Source organism: Lepidothrix coronata, unplaced genomic scaffold, assembly GCF_001604755.1.
Source record: "Lepidothrix coronata isolate B3197 unplaced genomic scaffold, Lepidothrix_coronata-1.0 Scaffold73, whole genome shotgun sequence".
Lineage (NCBI taxonomy): Eukaryota > Metazoa > Chordata > Aves > Passeriformes > Pipridae > Lepidothrix > Lepidothrix coronata.
In genome coordinates, this window is record NW_016690253.1 from 2,547,608 (window position 1) to 2,566,154 (window position 18,547).

At 52.4% G+C, this 18,547-nt stretch overlaps 1 protein-coding gene across 3 annotated transcripts in view; it reads left to right on the top strand.

Annotated features, from left to right (window-relative positions):
• Positions 1 to 1,935: 1,935 nt before the first annotated feature.
• The window catches only part of F8 (coagulation factor VIII), a 23,031-nt gene continuing 6,419 nt past the window's right edge, over positions 1,936 to 18,547 (top strand). Inside the window, exons 1-17 of one of the 3 annotated variants that reach the window (XM_017819214.1) lie at positions 1,936 to 2,029; positions 2,155 to 2,331; positions 5,957 to 6,081; positions 6,362 to 6,484; positions 6,921 to 7,133; positions 7,765 to 7,836; positions 8,188 to 8,295; positions 9,774 to 9,995; positions 10,255 to 10,489; positions 10,608 to 10,782; positions 11,740 to 11,833; positions 12,055 to 12,266; positions 12,567 to 12,717; positions 12,866 to 13,075; positions 14,156 to 16,886; positions 17,156 to 17,321; positions 18,114 to 18,320. In XM_017819214.1, coding sequence (XP_017674703.1) covers positions 2,180 to 2,331; positions 5,957 to 6,081; positions 6,362 to 6,484; positions 6,921 to 7,133; positions 7,765 to 7,836; positions 8,188 to 8,295; positions 9,774 to 9,995; positions 10,255 to 10,489; positions 10,608 to 10,782; positions 11,740 to 11,833; positions 12,055 to 12,266; positions 12,567 to 12,717; positions 12,866 to 13,075; positions 14,156 to 16,886; positions 17,156 to 17,321; positions 18,114 to 18,320 — 5,196 coding nt within the window. In that variant the 5' untranslated portion in view covers positions 1,936 to 2,029; positions 2,155 to 2,179. The other 2 variants (XM_017819215.1, XM_017819216.1) reach the window with 2 other exon arrangements.

The following is an 18,547-nucleotide window of genomic DNA, read 5'->3' on the forward strand; positions in this document are numbered from 1 at the left end:
TCCCTTTGAATGTCCAGCTGTCCTTGGCATGCTCTGCTGCACACTGGCTCTTGTGTACCTGCACAAAGCTACTCTGTCTGCAGCTAAGGCCAGGATCTGGGCCCCCTCCACAGGTTTCTTCCAAGTGTCCAGTTTCACACCTGGATTCCCTTTCCACAGCCTTGAGTATCTCAATAGTATTATTTTCTTTCTGGTCTCCTGGGGTAGACCTCATCTCTCCAGTTTACTCTGATGTCTCTTGGTCAGGAACATGGACCTGCCTCTCTGTAGCTGAAAATGGTTAAACTCAGTAAGTCAGCACTTGCCAGTGTCACAACCATTAATTCCTGACTGTGTCCAGGCCTCTGCCACTGCAGCCTCCAAGGGACACTTTTCCACACAACCCTCTTACCTCCAGTACTGACTACTCTTCTAGTTCACTGCAGCAGGGCAGGTGATGCCAAGCACCCTGGGGCATCCCCAAGTGTGACACACCACTTGTTTTGTCCCAAAATGCTTGCTGAAAAGAGTGGGGTGGATTGTTGATGACTAAGAAAGGGATCCCCAGGCTGGGCATGGAGCCAACCACTGGTGCTCGAACTGGAGGAAATGTGTTTCTTGCTGGCTTTTTGCCTCCCCAGGAGCTGGGTGGATGATGTGGGGGAAGCACTTTCTGCCCCGACTCCCGGTGCTCTCTCTGCCAGCCCCTGGGTGAGCACAAGGAGCGGGGAAGCCTCTTGGAAGGTTGGGTTTTAGCGTGGGCTGAAGGGGCTTCCCCCCGGTTCACCTCGCTGCTGCTGTGGGAGCTCTGGCCACACACAGATGCCCAGGATGGTTTTCCCCCTTGTACCCGAGGCTGCTATAAGGAGAGTGGTGGGAAGAGAGTGGGTGTCCCCAGTGAGGTGGTGAGAACTGACCTTTCTGAGGGAGGGGGGCAGAGAGTGCTTGCTGTGGACATGGGTTGCTCCTGCACAGTGAGCTTGTGGGACTGGGATTCTCAAAGTTGTTCCCAGGCTATGCTAGGCTACATGGGGCGGGGGGACATCAGAGAATGTGTTCCTGCATCTGCTGGGATTGCCCCAGACTGGGGGGCTCAGCTTCTGTCTCCTGTTCCATCCCCTACCTGTCCCACCTGCCCCATGCTAAGGATTCACGTCAGAGACCCTAAAACTCCCATCCCTCCCCTATCTCCACTGTCTCTCTCCATTTCCAGTCACCAAGACCTGTCACATGGATGCTTCTGCACAAACTGGGGCTGTCACCAAAGGGGTCACCACCCCTGGTGCACTCCTGCTCTCTCACAACTTGATTTATGGGACATTTCCACGCCTCACTCTCCCAGTGGATGCTGGGACCATCCGGGGCGTTCCTCCTCATCTTCCTGCCTTCGTGAGCCAAGTGACAGCCATGTGCCAGTGCGTGTGCCTGAGCACACGTGTGTGCATCGAGGGGGCAGGGGGATTTCCTGGGCTTTTAAAAAGAGGTATTGAAAATTTGTGAGTAAAATGAAAGAAATTTGCAAAAACATTTCAGTGCCAGCTTCTCTGGGCTGTAGGACCCTGGGAGAGGAGAAGAAATGTGAGGTGAAGCTGGTGGGAAGGGGATTCCCAGGGATCACCTCAACCCTCTCCCTCCCACGTGGCTTGAGGTGAGGTTGTGTGGCTAAATCATCACTGCCTGGGGTGAAGGGATGCCGGGGACAGGGATAACCCCATGTACGTACGTGCGTATGTGCATCCCTGGCAACCCACTCTCCTCAGTGGTGACAGAGAAGGTGAGACCAGGCAGAGACCACACCTAAATTCTGCTTCCTCTGCAACCCTCCCTTTCCTCATCTTGCTCCCAGACACAGGCCAGGACACGGAGCCAGCTGAGTCCTGCAGCGGAACTTACCGCTGTGCTTGCCCTCCCTTTCCTTTTGTTTTTTCCTCTCCTCCTGTCAGTGCCAGAGGAAAAGTGGGAGAGTCCATCACTCACACACTGCTCTTTGCACTAACCTGCTCAAGAGATTCCTCTCCTGACATCTTTGAGAAACTCTCCGGTGCTCTGAGTGAGTCTGTGGGTGCTGGCTTTAAATCATCATCTCCTGTGGATTACAACTGCTGGATGTGACGATAAAGGCTTTTCTCTCCTCTTTCCTTTCTCGTTCCTTCCTTTTCACTTTTCCTCCCGAAGTCAGAGCAGTTCCCAGCCACGAGGCATGACGCTGGCAGGAGCCCTGTGCAGCCTCCTGCTCCTCTGCCTGGTTGAGGAGGGTACCAGCAAAGTCAGAAGATACTACATTGCTGCAGTGGAAACCGCCTGGGACTACACACAGAGCAACCTGCTGTCCGTGCTGCAAGCGCCTGCAGGGTAAAGTTCTTTCTATTGCAACTCTAGAACTCTGCTCTGGGTGTTCTCCCACCCTGGCTTGGACTGCACTGCGAGCTTGGGTCCGGGCAGGTACATGGGGGGAACTTGGCAAGGTGGGTGCACTGAGCTGCTGGCACAGCTGGGAAGGGGCGGTGTGATGGGGAGTCACTATGTGCAACCCCGAAGGGGGACTGGTGGAATTGAGAAAGAAGAGAGAGAGGTAATACTCGCTCTGCACTGCTGTTCTGCATTGCTTTATATTAATGCCATTTGCCTGTGACCCTTTAAAGGCCATGTTAGGAACCAAGAGCTGGTGTTCCAGCCTGTGCTTTCCCTTCTGCTCTGCATCATGGGAGCTCTGGGGAAATGTGAGGGGAGATGGGGACCTTTGCCTCCCTGCCTGGGGACTGCAGAGGAAGGTTGGCTGTGCCCCCCTCAGAGCAGCAAAGGCTTTTGACTGTGTCTGCCCGTGGTAAAATCCAGATTTAGTTATTTACATCTCTCTGTACATTACGTTGCTGGGGCTGAAATTTTTCCTTAAGGAACTGAAAATAATTTGTAGTGTTTGGGCAAAGAACAGTGTTTGTGCACAGTGATAAGAGGGAGGAAGGCATAGTGGTTTTGCCCATCTACTTTGGAGAAGGAAGGAAAACTGGCAGTTGCGTTGCTCAGGCATCAGGATGGTGTTGTCTGGAGACACAGCTGGCCGGGACACACATGGATGTGAACGGGCTGTTCTGAGCTCAGCATGGGGAGTGGAGCAGGATGGCTACATCCCCTGTGGGTCAAGCTGTGCCCATTCCCTCTGCTCTGCAATATCAGCCCATGGCCCCCTCTCAGACCCACACTGGCTAGAGCAGTGGTGAGCTGTGGTCAGGCACTGGAAACCAGGATCTAGGGATGAGCCAGGTCAGCCTGACCAGCTGCTGTAGTCACTGTATCCGAGTTATGCTGGTTTTCCCCCTATTGGTTACTTCAATAGGAAAATTGCACCCAACACCCCCCACTTTACTAATCCCCCCTACCCTGCTTTCACTGATATTACACTATGGTAAGATGATGACTTCACTCACAGTGTAATTCAGCCCTGTGGCTTTCCATTTCAGCACTGGCTTTAGTGATGCACTTGAGCACTGTTTCTGACCCAGGACTGACTCAGGGACATGACTCTGCCTGGGAATAAGCAGGGCATTGGCAGCAGTCTGAGGTCACTTGTCCTTCTCTAAAACAGAGGAAGATAACTTTGGTTTTCTCAGAGGGATTTGATTGTGTGTTCCACACCAGGGAGGCAGAGTATTCCCAGGCAGCACAAGCTCCTGGGGAAGCCATGGTGGGAACCATGGCTGTTTCCAGCTGGATGACAGAGCCTTTTCCCTGGCCCTGTAGACTCAGCCCAGTTCTCCAAAATGTGAGGAGGGCACAGAAAAACAGCCAGACTGGGGAGAAGGGAGACCCGGGAGTGAGCCAGGAAAGCATGGCAGGAGCAGAGCTGCCACTGGAGCTGGGTTGTCTCCGAGCTGTGTGTGGGGTATCTTCTGCTCCACCCATTCTCCCTCATGGTACCAGCATCTCATGGAAACTCCTAAAGATGCGTCTCCAGGCAGGACCTCCAAAACCCTTGTATGTATGCAGTGGTTTCTCTGACATGCTTGTAGAAAGCTCTGTCAAACTAATGGGCTTACGCCTTCCCCATGATTTCAGTTTCTCTTCCTCCCAAACACAGCCCTTTCAGCAGGGTTGGAGCCAGAACCAACACATCCTGCAACAGCCCTGGGGACCTCAGCTCAGACTTGGAGCTGGTGGACACGTAGCAGCCCATTCCTGAGCGCCTCGGCAGTGCAGGATGTCCCCCAGCTCCAAGAGATGAACAGATAGTGTGGCTAACAATGCTGATCCAAGGAGCCAGAAACTTATCTCCCTGCCTCAGCTTCAGCTGCCCTTTGGGAAGGAAGTTCACAGGGACCCCAAGTGCAGACAACTGGCCAGAAGCAGTTGGATCAGATGTCCCTGTGCTGAACTCTGCCTCCTCATCCCCTGTGGGCTCTGCCATGCCAGCTGGGACCCAGCACTGAGCTTTGTTGTCACTAAGTCTCCTCCCAGCCATATCCCTGCATGCCAGCAAAATCCCCCTGGCTCCAGAGAGTTTCTGCCTTGTTTACTGCAGAATTAGCAGGACCAAACCCTCATATCTCAGGGAGGCATTTTCAAATCTGGGCTTTCTGCGAGTTAGAGATTAAGGCAAAGCTTCCAGACAGTGGACAGCTGAGTGCCAGCATTCCTGCAGCACAACTAACTCCAGTGTGGGGGCACCCTGGAGAGCAAAGCTGGGTCTGAACCCTGCTGCCATCGAGCCAGGAATGATAATGGTTTGTAGGCAAAGTCAGCTGAATGCAGTGGCACTGCTCGCTGGGACTGTGTCTGCTCGGGGCCTCCTGCCATCCTGAATGTGGGGTTATAGCTGTGGTGGGAAAGGCAGGAGTTGGATGGGTGTGTGGTTTTTGTGGGCATCCATCCTGCTCTGCCCCTGGAAAGGGAGCACCCTGCTCTCCCCACAGCACCCTCCAGCTGCAGGTGGCTTCTAGCCAGTGGTGTGAGAGTGAGTGTGTGTTGACTTTTCCCAAATTTGAATCACTCTGTCTCCTTCCTCTTCCGCTTGAGCAAGAGTCACAAAGGGAAACACCGCTGGAATGAAGGCTTAGTCAGAGCAGGAGAGCAACCCTCCCTGCTTCTTAAGTGGGAAGAAAATACCACCTGGCTTTTGCTCCAAACAAAACAAGGCTGGAAGTAGTCTCTGTGCTTACTGGAAATGGTCTCAGTCCTGAGGCTGATAAGTCAGCCTCTCAAATCCTTGAAGAAATTCATGGATTTGCTATCTTGATAAATGTACTGGATTCCTTCTGGAAAATGAATTTGTTAAGCTGCTTACAAATAGAAAGTGGCCAGCAGAGATGAGTGGGATGTGAAATACATTCAAAGCTCTTTTATCTTCCTGCTGTGAAGCCTCTTTTTCAGGGGCTGGCTGTAAATCCCAGTTTGGGCAGAAAAGAAACGAATGTGGGGACATTACTCAGACACAGAGCAATCTGCCACGACCTGCCATGCAGCCCAACACAGTCTGTTTCCTGGGGGGAGCTGGGGGGCATGTTACAGTTATATATGATGTGATGTGTCAGCCACACCTGAAGGGGATGGGGTGGGAGGTGGCTGCATGGCAGAGGCCACTGTGGCACTGCTATTGCAGCACTTCCAGTGCTCTGTGTGTTGCTGGCTGGAAAGCACAGAGCTGGACAAGGCTTGAGGCAGGAGACTGGCAGCAGTGCTGCTGCTGCTGTGCCCTCTCCCAGCTGCAGCTGGGTACAGCGTCGTGCCTGTTGCCCCAGTGTCTTCTTCCATCATGACTAACACCATGACATGAATCACTGCCATGTTGTCACCCCTGAGCCGAGCAAACCACTTCCAATCACACCTGGGGATTGTCAGGAAATCCAAAGGACACAACAGGGTGAGCAATCCCTGGGGCTGGCACGACACAGGCAAGCTGGCGGGAAGGGGAGGAATAGGATGGCTCTTACCCATCCCTGGATGGGGCTGTGGAATCAGCCTTGGCTTTTCCTTCCTCCTGCAGCATTTCGGGGAATGCAGGCCCACGGCCCCCCACACCTGGTGTCCCTCCCCGCTACAGGAAAGCCGTGTTTGTGGAGTACCCCGATGCCTTGTTCATACAGCCCAAGCTCAAGCCAGCGTGGATGGGTAAGAAGCAGTGTGGTGAGCCCTCGCTCTCCCCGACAGCAACCAAACTCATCCTGGTTTGGGTGCTGGCAGCCCTTCAGCCAGGATTGGGGAAGCACCTGGGTAGAGTCCCAGTGTGGCAGAGCTCCTGGGGGTGCAGAGAGCCTTGCTGGAGCCAGAGCAGTCGATGCTGCCATGCTACATGAGGGACAGCCGCTAACTGTGCAGGTGGAAAGTCAGGACTCTCTGGGGCTCATGGCAGGCTGTGAGCTTCCTGACCTTGTTGTCTTCCTTCCTTCAGGTCTGCTGGGCCCCACCATCCGAGCAGAAGTCTATGACACGGTGGTCATCACGTTTAAAAACCTGGCCTCCCGCCCCTACAACCTCCACGCCGTCGGGGTGTCCTACTGGAAGGCATCGGAGGGTGAGTTGGGCAATGGCCACGTGCTGCAAGCCTTTGTGTATCACCTCCTGCTCTGTCAGGTGTGTGTCCCTCCCTGACCCTCCTATTCATGTCCCTCTATGAGGACAGATGGTCACAGAGCCTGGGGGAACAACACGACCAAGCCCAGCCCAGAAATGACCTGAGATGAGCAAACCTGTATCAGTTACAGAGGTAACAGATAGGCTAAACCTGAGGTTGGATATTTAGGGCCAACCTGTGCTACCCAGCATCAGGACAGGTGGTGGATCCACAGCCCAACAAGTGAATCTCTGGCATAGCTCTGCTCACTACCCTGAAACAGCCACTGCCTGTGGGAGTCAGTCTGGCTCCAGGGGCTGGAGGAAGAGGCATTTCTGTAGCCATGGTGTGTTGGGGATGAACCTTCAGTGACATGTGGCCATTTCTTTGGTTTTAGGTGCGGGGTATGAGGATGAGACCAGCCAGACAGAGAAGGAGGGTGACAGGGTGGATCCTGGGAAGACACACACATACATTTGGGAAATCCAGCAAAATCAGGGTCCAACAGAGGATGACTCAGCGTGCCTGACCCACTCCTACTCCTCCAACACCAACAGTGTGAAGGACATCAACTCTGGTTTGATTGGAGCCCTGCTCGTGTGCCGACCTGGTAAGGGCAGCACACATAATGTGTAAGGATGGGGACAGGTCACAGGGCTTTGTCAGAAGAATTAGAGGCAAGTTTGTATTAGCCGGGGTTCAGGATCAGGTAGGAGAGGGGGAGTACACCTGGGACACTGCCTGCTCCACAGTACCTGTGCCTGCTCTCCTTCCTTTCTTCCTTCAGTAAACATGGAGGTGATAAAAACCTGACTGTTATTATTTGCTGGGCACAAGAAGTGTGACTGGAGTAAGACTGGTCATCCCTGGTTGAGACACATCCTGGAGGTAGTTGTCCAGACCCCTCAGTAGTCACTGGAAATGAGTGGGCACGAGTCACCTCCTCACAGGGCACTGTCTGCAGGTTCCACTGACTCACCAGGAGCAGTTTCTCCACTGAGTGAAGTCAAAGGGAAGGCAGCACAAACTGACCATTTGATACCTTCTAGGGGCAGCTGCCTCTCAACCATGGGCTTTTGGGGACAGCAAGGCTGGAAGCAGGGCTATGGCAGTTGTGAGACATGACAAAAGCAAACCACAGCCTGGTCTCGATTTACCAGTTCTTGGAGGGCACAAAGGGAATTCCCTGGGGAGCCAGGCATGGTGTTTGCTGATCTGATCCATCCCATTGCATCTCACAGGGACCCTGGTGAGCGATGGGAATGAGGATGTGCAGAACGAGTTTGTGCTGCTCTTCGCAGTGTTTGATGAAGGTAATGACTGACTGGCTGTGTCAGACCCTGAATTCAGCCTGGGGTGTTTGCTTTGCCTTGGTGTGAGCGCAGCTGCTCAGCACCCACACCTCCTCCCAAGGGCTTGAGCCCCCCATCCAATGCAGTCCTGCCATTCCTTCTCTTCCCCGGGTGCAGGGAGCTTGCAGCCCCCCCCCAGCTCTGCCATCCCATGGCCTGACCTTGTTCTTATCACACAGGCTAAAGCTGCAGGGGGGTTATGCCCTGTCACATGCAATGATCACCACCATAACCATGCAGAGCCATTTCTCTTTGAAGTTTTCTTTGAAACGCTCTCAAGTGAAAGCTGACTGCATCCTCCTCTCTCCACAGGGAAAAGCTGGTACTCTGAGCCTGGCTCCACTGCAGCTCCTCAGCCCCAGGCTCACAACAGGACAGAGCTGCACACCATCAATGGCTACATCAATGGCTCACTGCCTGGTGAGTCCTGGTGGCCAGGGACAGGGATGGAGGGCATGGAAGGTGGAGTCAGGTCTGTAACCTCGAGACAGCTTGTGAAAGGGTGTAAGAAATTTCCAGGTGATGGATCTGTTAGGCTGTGTTCACCCCAGAGGGACTATTACATCTCAGCTCTTTGATCTGCCTTGCCCCTTTACAGTGGAGCAGGAGCTGTTTCCAGCTGTCTATGTTGCCTCACCTCTTTGGAGGTCTCAAGGAGCAGTGCTGGTAGCAAAGAGTTTCGTCTTTTGTAGCCCTGTGAGCAAGGCTGGAGGTAGCGTTGAAGGGAATTTCAACTCTCACTAAAAAACCTCTGTGGGATTTCAGGAATAGAACCACAGAATCATTTAGATTGGACCTAACAGTGCCGAGTCTACCACTAAACCATGTCCCTAAATTGCCACATATACAAGGCTTTTAAATACCTAGGCAGCCTGTTCCAGTGTTTGACAACCCTTTCAGTGAAGACATTTTTCCTAATGTCTGACATAAAGCTCCCCTGGTGCAACTTGAGGATATTTTCTCTTGTTTCTACAACAGTCCTTGTGGATCCCTGGAGCTTAAGAGCTGAGTAGATGTCATTGTCAGCTACTGTATCTGCACAGTGGGTTTTCCCTGGAGAAGGTATCCACCTCCACATCCAGCACACCCCTCTCTGGATGTGGGATCTGGCCTGAAAGGTGTCTGATGGAGAGCTGGAAATGGAGACCTGAGGGCCTCAGGATGGAACCTCCACCCAGTTTCCTCTCAGGTCCCTGGGATCTGTTCCAGTCACCTTTGCACTCAGTGCCAAAAACAAGTGCTTAACTTTGTATTTGTCTTTTTTTGGCTTCAGCTTCTAGGAACTTGTTATTCACTTTCCTGCTAGATTACAGAGCCCTTCAGCACACATCAATTTGTCCCCAAGAAAATATTTTTAAAATGTAGTCAAATTCTTTCCCATTTCCTAAGCACACTGAGCTCTTTGAATGTCTCCGAGGAAGGAATTTTCTCCAGCTCTCAAATAATCCTGGTGACCTCTCTCTGCCCTTTGTGGCATTTCAGCTACTGCTGGGGATGTGCTGGAGCCTTGCCCCAGATCCAATATTTTAGTGTCAGCTTTGCCAGTGTTGTGATCAGAAAAATGATTCTCCTTTCCAGTTCCCAATTTCCCTATTTATAGAGTCAAAGAGCACATCTATGTTTTTTCCACTGCATCCTACTGTGAGGTCCTATGAGCACACCTCCCAAAGGCCTTGCCAAAGTGTCCCACTCTAGTCTTATCTCAGGAGGGTTGATGAGACTTGTGCCTCTGTTTTGCTCAGACAGTCCACGCTCATGTGTGAACAGCTTGAAGCCAGCACCTTGCAGGGCATGGGATTCTAGTCAGCTGTGTCAGACTCTGAGTCCATGGCACCAAGAGTGGGAACAAGGGGTAAACACAGTGCTGACTCCTGGGTGCTTTCCTTGTCTGCTGGCAGGTCTCACACTGTGCCTCAAGAAGCAGGTCCACTGGCATGTGATCGGGTTGGGCTCTGGGCCAGAAGTCCACTCCATCTTCTTTGAAGGCCACACATTCCTGGTGAGAGGCCACCGTCTCAGCAGCCTAGAAATCTCCCCTGCCACATATCTCACAGCCCAGACCATGCCAGGAACAGCTGGCTGGTTTCGGATGTTCTGCCAGATACTGTCCCATCAGCAAGGTAACCTCATTCTACAAGAGCTCGGGGGAAAAGAAGTTCAGGGGATGTCCCAGGCTCAGGGTTCTGTGCAGTGCTGCAGCCCCAAGGCCCCTCCTGCTCCACAGTGCTATATCCAGCTGCAATCTGGTCCATGACCTGGTGGCAGGAGTTGACCCATGTGATGGCCCTTTTTATGGGAGGATCTCTCCCAAGCAGAGCCTGGGGAATGCATGCCTGTAGCACCAATGTGACCCTTTCTACCTGGCCTGTCTGAATCCAGCTGGCATGGAAGCCCTTGTGAAGGTGGAGGAGTGTCCTGTGGAACGCCTGTTGAGGATGGGGATGCTGTCAGACGAGTCAGAGTACATGGATTACCCTGGAGAAGAGGAGGAAACTTTTCATGTGATCCAAGTGCGCTCTTTTGCCAAAGACAAGCCTGTGACCTGGACTTACTACATTGCAGCCGAGGAAATGGACTGGGACTATGCCCCTGTGAAGCCACTGTCTCTGGACAGGTGAGAGTGGGCATGTGTCCCCACTGTCCCTGGAAAGCTTGAGTGATGGAAGGCCTTGCTCTGTTTCTGACAGTGTCCCACATGTGGCTGTTTGCTCTTTCTCTGCCTTTGCCTGCAGAAATATCTCGGGCCTGTACCTGGAGCCCGGCCCTCAGCGCATCGGTTCAAAGTATAAGAAGGTGGTGTTTGTGGAGTATGAAGATGTAACCTTCAAGAAGCGCAAGGTGTCAAATCAGCTTGACAAGGGAATTCTGGGGCCTGTCATTAAGGGAGAGGTTGGAGATGAGTTTAAGGTAAGATACATACTGCTTTCCACCAACAGGGGCTGTAAGGGGAAACTTTAAAGCTCGGTGCTGCTCCTATAATTGGAACTACTACCTGGTTTGTGGCTAATGTCTGGCAGAAGTCCTTGGGGTGCCTTCTCATGTTTGGTAATGTCCAAAGCTCACCAGAAAGGCAGATGTTACTGGTAGCTAAAGCTAAATACTCTCAGTAAGATCAGCAGAGACACACAGGATATGGCCCAGTTCCTTTGCTTGCAGGTGTCTTAGTATTTGTGTGAATTAATCCATGACCCAACATCTTCCTCTGAGGCAAGGGTGTCCTCTCATCCTCCACTCTTCTCCATCTGTTTGTTGTTACCTTACAGTATTGAGGGCTGTCACTTTTGCCTCCCCAAGTGCCTCTACTGATCACTTGACTTGTTTTCTGCTAGGAGGAATGGGATGGTTTCCATGATCTTCACATTTCTGTTCCCTTCCTCAGGTTCCCTGTGCAGTTGTGGGCATGTTGCAAAGCCCTGACAGAGCTATTTAGAGAAATAAATGAAGGGCTTCATGCAGTGAAGTGGGGAGTACTTCAAAGCTGTTTGCTGATGTGCATATTTAGTGTCCTGGTCCTCTGAGGCCTTCTGGATTGACCTCTTCTGGTCCTATGTTTCTTCTGACTCATATAAAGTAACAATAAAGACAGACACTGTCTCTTTAATAAATCTGTTATTTTCATACTCTCCCTAAAATGGTCACCTCCCAGAAAAATGGACAGTTTAGACTCACCACGGAGAAATAGTAGTTTCTTCTATTCTGACTTTGTGATGCCAGACACGTCTGTGTTCCTCCCTGCTGATCCTTGGCAGGCAGCCCATCCCAGGGCACCCCTGCCCAGCATTTCCCTCCCTCACTAAGGGCAGCCTCAAGGGCTCACAACATTCAGAAATCATTAAACATTCCTGCTGGCTGTGCTCATTTCAGATCGTGTTCAGGAACCTGGCAAGCCGACCGTACAACATCTACCCTCATGGCCTCACCAGTGTCAGGCCATACTATGACAGGAAACCCTCTCAAGGTAAGACATGTGCCTCTGCATCCTCCCCCAGTCCCTGGGTCTCCTTTGGCCAGATCAGCTTTCCATACAGTCAGTGTGCCATCCTGGAGTGGGCACAGTTGGCTCACTATGCAACTTGTGCGGGCAGGAAGCCTTTCTGAGCTCTTCTAAAAAGGGGGATCAACCCTTGCAGGAGCAGCCCAGGCTTAACTCATCTGCTCTTGGGTTCTGTGTGTTGCCAGTCAAAGATGTGAAGGACATTCCTATCCCCCCTGGCCAGTCGTTCACCTACAGCTGGAGCCTCACCCCTGAGGATGGGCCAACACAGGCAGATCCTCGCTGCCTCACCCGTTACTACTACAGCTCCATCGACCCCATCCGAGACACAGCCTCGGGCCTGATTGGGCCCCTCCTGATCTGCTTCAAGAAGTCCATGGATCAGAGGGGAAATCAGGTGGGTCCTTCCTTTGTTGCCTCAACTGCCAGGCTGAAAGGCTGGAATAAATGCAGTGAGTGAAATATTCAGGTAAAACCAAATTTGTCTGTCCTGTTCTCTTCAACCCTACCATCAGTCCCAATTCCTCTGCCTTCCCCATCCTCCCTTGCATGCCCCTTTTCTCAAACCTGGACCTTAACTCCTATGAAAGAGTGGTAAACTCTTCCCCATGCACCCAGGCTAAGACCTGACAGCTACACTGGGCCATGGGGGTGCTCTGATCAGACCAGGAATAGTTTCTTCCCTCTCCCTTTCCAGATAATGTCAGACAACACGAGGTTGGTGCTGTTTTCAGTCTTTGATGAGAACCAGAGCTGGTACTTGGAGGAGAACATCAAGAGGTTCTGCTCTGACCCAGCCCATGTGGATACCCAGGACCCACAGTTTTATGCCTCCAATGTGATGCACAGTGAGTACTGGGCCAGGGGCTCCCTGCAAAGCCCCAGCAGACAGAGGCTCATCCCTGCCCCAGGGAATGAGCAGGGGACATGCAGCAGCTCAGCAGCCATGGGGGGAATGGGGTCCTTGTGTAACGTTTCACCTCTGCTTTCTTCCAGCTATTAATGGCTTTGTATTTGACAACCTCCAACCAAAACTCTGCCTGCACGACGTTGTGTACTGGTATGTCCTGAGTGTTGGGGCACAGACAGATTTCCTCTCCATCTTCTTCTCCGGAAACACGTTCAAGCGCAACATGGTCTTTGAGGACATGCTTACCCTCTTCCCATTTTCTGGAGAAACAGTCTTCATGAGTTTGGAAAAGCCAGGTTAGTAACATGGGCTATTCTATAAACCATGGGCTGGGCTATCAACCAGCACAGCAGAGATCAGTGAGCACCTCCAGCCAGTTCTTTGGTACCTGATTGCATTTTGAGAGGTCTGAGAGCAAAGGGAACCCTGGAACATCCTGGAACAGCAAAGTGAGAGGCAATGACTAAATATTTCAAAGTCTAAATTAAATAAATTAAATTACTGGGTTTTACTTCATCAACAGGGTGTGTTGAGGTCACACATGATGCCAAGGCTGGCTGCAGCAACTTGAGCCTGGTGGACATTTGCAACCTTGGCTCCAAGCTTGGAGGTCAGGAGGAGTGGCAATGCTGTCCTGCCTGTGGGTTCAGCTGCTGGTCACAGCAGTTATCTCCACACCTTTGCAAGGACAGAAATCAGAGCCATGGGGAAGTCCTAGAAAGGATTTGCTTCAGAGTTCAGTTACATTTCCCCCCACTCAGCATTTTTCCTTAGCGTTTGCAAAAGCAGTGCTGTCAACCGTGTCTTCACTCCCAGAGGAAACACAGGATTTACCATGTGATTGCAAACACTGATATGATGGTCATGAGCACTGCTCCCTGAGCCAAGCTGTCAGACACCCCAGGAAGTGTTCTAAAAGCCAGCCAAGCATTGCATCCGTTCGAGCTCTGGTATTTGCCTGCTGCTCAGAAGCAGAGAAGCAGCTCAGCCCTCTCCAGTGTCAGAGCCCAGTTATCACACACCTCACCCAGTCTGGGTGCCTGCTTGCTGCAGGGAGCAAACACATCGACCAGGGATGTGAGCAAGAGGCAGCCTCTCATTTCTCTCTCCTTCAGTGGGAGAGACATGGTGACTGTGTTTGGGAGAGGGGTGTATTTGACAGCACTGGTATGTCTTTGGGGGTGGATTATGGTGATGGTGCTGTGAGTCCAGCTGTAAGATACTCTAGGGACTATGAAAACACAAAATCACTACCACGAACCAGAGGCTGCTTGAAAATATAGGTTGCACTAGCAAGGGAGCAGCACGGGGTGGCACCTCTTCCGATTTCCCACTGCAGTGAGCTGATGGTGTCCTCTTGTCCTCTCTTGAGACAGGTGTCTGGACACTGGGGTGCCTGAATCCTGATTTTAGAGACCGAGGGATGCATGCCAAGTTCACGGTCTCAAAGTGCCAGTATGAGCAATACCCTGAAGAGGAGGATTATGTGTACGCAGATGAGGAGCAGGACGCCTTTGAATTCCAACCCAGGGGCTTCTCTGAAACAAAGAGGTGGCACAGGCCATGTGTGAACAAGCAACTGAACAACATCACCTCTTCCAGCAATGAGACAGAGAAGACAAGATTGTGCTTGACAGAATCCAGACCTGGGGCCCTCCTGAGCAGCGGCAGGACTTCTGATCCCTCTTCCAATGGCACATCAACATTTTTAGGAATGATGCCAAATCCCCCTGATATTTCCATGTCTTCTTCAGAGACAAACTATGAGCCAGTGTCCTATGAATCCTTCCTGGAAGATGAAGAATTATCAAAAATCATCAGCCAGGGTGAAGGATTTGGAGCTGTCCCACCTGGAGAACCCTCAGTGAGTGTCAGTGGAAGGGTCCATGGTACTGTGAGTTCAGAAGAAGGTCAGCAATGGCTGCACCAAGCCATGCCATCTCCAGAAGATGCTCTGGCAGGAGCAAAGGTGACAAAAATCTCAGAGGTGCAGGAGCCAGTAAAAAGGACGATGGTCCAGCCTGGTGGTATGAGAGAGATCCTGGAAGCAGAGCCTCAAAAGACAACTACTCATGCAACAAGCCTCTGGGATTCAATTGCTGCAAGCAAATCTCCTCTTCAAGACAGCAGGAGCTCATTTCACCAGAATGACCTGGAGCACAACCTGAGACTTCATGACATGTCTTCACAGGGTGATGAGGACAAGTTGCTGAGAGGGGTTGATAAAATATCCTTTAATCTATACGACTCAGAGGAGACAATCAATACAGAACCAGCTTCAAATATTGATCATAACTTTTCTTCCACATTGACAAATTCTTCTGCATCTTCAGATGAGACAGAACATAACAGGACTTTTCATGCTGTAGCTCACAGTCACACCATAGAAAGCAATTATTCATCAAATGATCTAGATGCTAGGCTAGAAAAAAGACCTGACAAAGTGATTTCACAACGCTTTTATGAATCCTTAGAAGAGAAAAATGCTTCTTTCTCAGACAAACCTGTACAAGAAGAAATCTTCACAGAGGAGAGTAACTCCTTGCCTGCAGAAAGTGGCACAGAACAAGAAGCCCATGAACTCGCCAAAGGCACAAGCCTTCTAGACACCACTTTTGCACAGACCAATGACCTTGAGCCTTCCAGCTACATAATGACAGAAGAGAGGGATGAAGTAATCTTGGAGGAAGTGTTTCAGGATAATACAGCTGCTAAGGAATTATCAGAGCAGGATAGTATTACCTTTCCTCAATCGAATGTTGTGGTCAACGACACAAGGCCATTCCCAAACGGTTTCTTAAAGACCCGTGAGCAGTTTCTGGGACACAGAGCTCCAGCCACAAGCATGAGTGGCCCTGACTGGAGACCTCGACCAGCCAGGTCACCGGGGAGCAGAGGCTTGGTGCATGGTCTGGGTCTTCCCAACACCAGGCAGCCCAGCAGCAGGAAGCCCCTCTCCGATGTTAAGAGAGCAGAGCAGGATCTGGCCAGCCAGACCCCTGAGACAGCAGTGAATAAGAAAGCCCCAAAGGTGTGTGGACCTCATTCTCCTTTTTGCAGCACTCGCTTCAAAAAGAGGTCTCTGATATCAAGTGACACCTCGCCTGAGGTGATGGTGGCCCAGCAAAGCCTGGAAGAAAAATCCAACATGGTTGAGAGGAGGCTACCCCTGGGTAGGAATGCTCTGCAAGCTGATGAGATGTCTCCTGAGGGGAGGCCAAGCACAGATGGGGGTGCACAGAGCAGCAGTGAGGGGGTCCAGCGTGGCGGACGCTCCTTGCCCACACAAGGAGCAGTGGGGACTGAGGTGACAGTGGCAGGAAGCAGCCCAGAAATGCAGGATGCTGCTGAGGCTGCAGACCTGGCTTCCAATTGGGACCCAGTCTCCCTGGGGGCAGCAGAGTACACGGGGGGCTTTCAGAGCCCAGCTTTGGCTGAGCTGCAGCCAGGCAGAGCTGCGGTCTGGGGCGCTCCTGGGAGCGAGCAAGCTCAGGGGAGAAGCAGGATGGAGGAAGAGACAAACTCTGTGGAGCAGCTGGGTCAGTTCAGTCCTCAGTCTCAGCAGACCAAGGCCAATGCCACAGAGGACTACGTACCTGAGAGAATGTCTGGGCAAACCCCAGAAGAAATGCCTACAAAATCGGCCTTCAGAGAGAACTGCTCTCTGTCTCCAAGTAATCCCCCTCACAATGACACTGCCAAAAAAGCAGCCCAATATGTGCAAGACAGTCCTTATCGATGCCAGGTGCTTGGTGGGGAAGATGTCCTCAGAGAAGCAGGGAAGAGAGGGGTCCAGGGCCTAGGAGAGCCCAAGGAGGATGGTGAAAGCAACAACATAGCTGGGGAGAGGAACCATAGCTCAGGACATAGGGAGGAACCAGCTCTGAACAACTGGAGCAATTCCAGCCCCTCAGGGTCAAAGGCTGCCAAGTCAGACTATGATGAGTACAGTGACACAGAGCAGACCATGGAGGATTTTGACATCTACGAGGAAGACGAGCACGACCCGCGTTCCTTCCAGGGGGAGGTGCGGCAATACTTCATTGCAGCAGTGGAGGTGATGTGGGAATATGGGAACCAGAGACCCCAGCACTTCCTAAAAGCAGCGTAAGTGTGATTGTCCCTCATGTTTTCCTCCTGCGCTTCATGGCATGGCTTGATGCATGAGCTGGCATGTGCTGGCAGGCAGGATCACAGGTCTATATGGGTACAACCCAGCCAAGCAGCCCAGGGGGAGGATGCTCCCAGCACCTCCCCTGCACCCTGGGGAGTTCTGGAACAACAGAAACATTGAGCTTCCTTGTAAATGGCTCTGTATCACCCCTGCCCTGCAGGGACAGTATCACCTGACTTACTTACCTGCCCTCCCCCCACAGGGACCCCTGGAGCAGCAGGAGGAAGAATTCCTGGAGGTACCGCAAGGTGGTTTTCCGGGAGTACCTGGATGATTCTTTCACGCGGCCAGCGCAGCGGGGAGAGCTGGATGAACACCTGGGCATCCTTGGGCCATACATCAGGGCAGAAGTTGAAGATGTCATCATGGTGAATTGAAAGTTCCTGTTTCCTACAAAACTATAAATATCCCCACTGCTGTCTGTGCTCAGCCAGAGGGGGTGCTGAGGTGGGCCTGCAGGCTCTGCAATGCCCACGTGTTAATCTTCAGGGCCCAGGGGCTGGAGCTGTTGGCATGTAGATGCCACCATTCAGAGGGACCTCGGTGGCTGCAGGGCTAGCAGGAACCTCAGAGTTCAGGTGCAATGCCCTGGACCTGAGACAGACCCAGTCTCTGCAACAGCAAAGCCTGAGCAGCTCCTGGGCTCCATGCAGAGCCTTTTGGGTGAAGGGGTTGCAGAAAGCAGGGCTCAGTACAGCTTTTTTAGGTGCTCCATGTGAGGGCAGACTTGGGCTTCCTGTACCACCGAAGGTCCTTCAACACCCACTTAAGAAAGAGGTGGAAGGCTCTTCACTGGGCTCAGGACTTGTGTGCCTGGAGGAGTTGCCCAGTTCTCAGGAAAATCTTCATCAGGATGGATTCAGCACCATTGGGCTCCAGAGACAGTGGTGTAGCTGACCTTGCTCCCACTGAGCAGGGAGAGGGCCTCATCCTGCTGGCATGACCGGGATGTGCTTTCCAGTGGGGATCACACTGCACAGCCACAGTTTGTAGTTCAGCAGGGGTTGGCCACTGTGTGGGGACCAGGTGGGATCTGGGCACCAGGGACTTGACTACCTCCTTATCATCTGGCTGGGCCCATCCCCAGGGTCCAGGGCATCCTCACGGCTGCATGCAGCCCCCTCCCACACTGCTTTTCTTTTGCCTTCCCTCCGGTGCAGGTCACGTTCAAGAACCTGGCCTCACGACCCTTCTCCTTCCACTCCACACTGACAGCCTACGAGGAGACACAGGGCACAGAGCAGCAGGGTGGGGTGGTACAGCCCGCTGAGGTCCGGAAGTTCTCCTGGAAAGTCCTGCCCCAGATGGCACCCACCATGCAGGAGTTCGACTGCAAGGCCTGGGCTTACTTCTCCAATGTGGACCTGGTAGGTGGGAGCCTGGTCCATGGGGCATCCCAGGAAGGACAGACAGATGGGCAGCACTCCTGGGTCCTGGCTGTGTGGTCGAGACATTTCCTTTAGGGCTGTGCTGAAAGCAGCCTATGGCTGTGTAGGTTCTCAGGTCTCTAATGCAGTGATGAATACATGCTGGTGCTTTCTCCCCTCCCCTCCCCTTTCCCCCCCCCCCCCCCCCCCCCCCCCCCCCCCCCCCC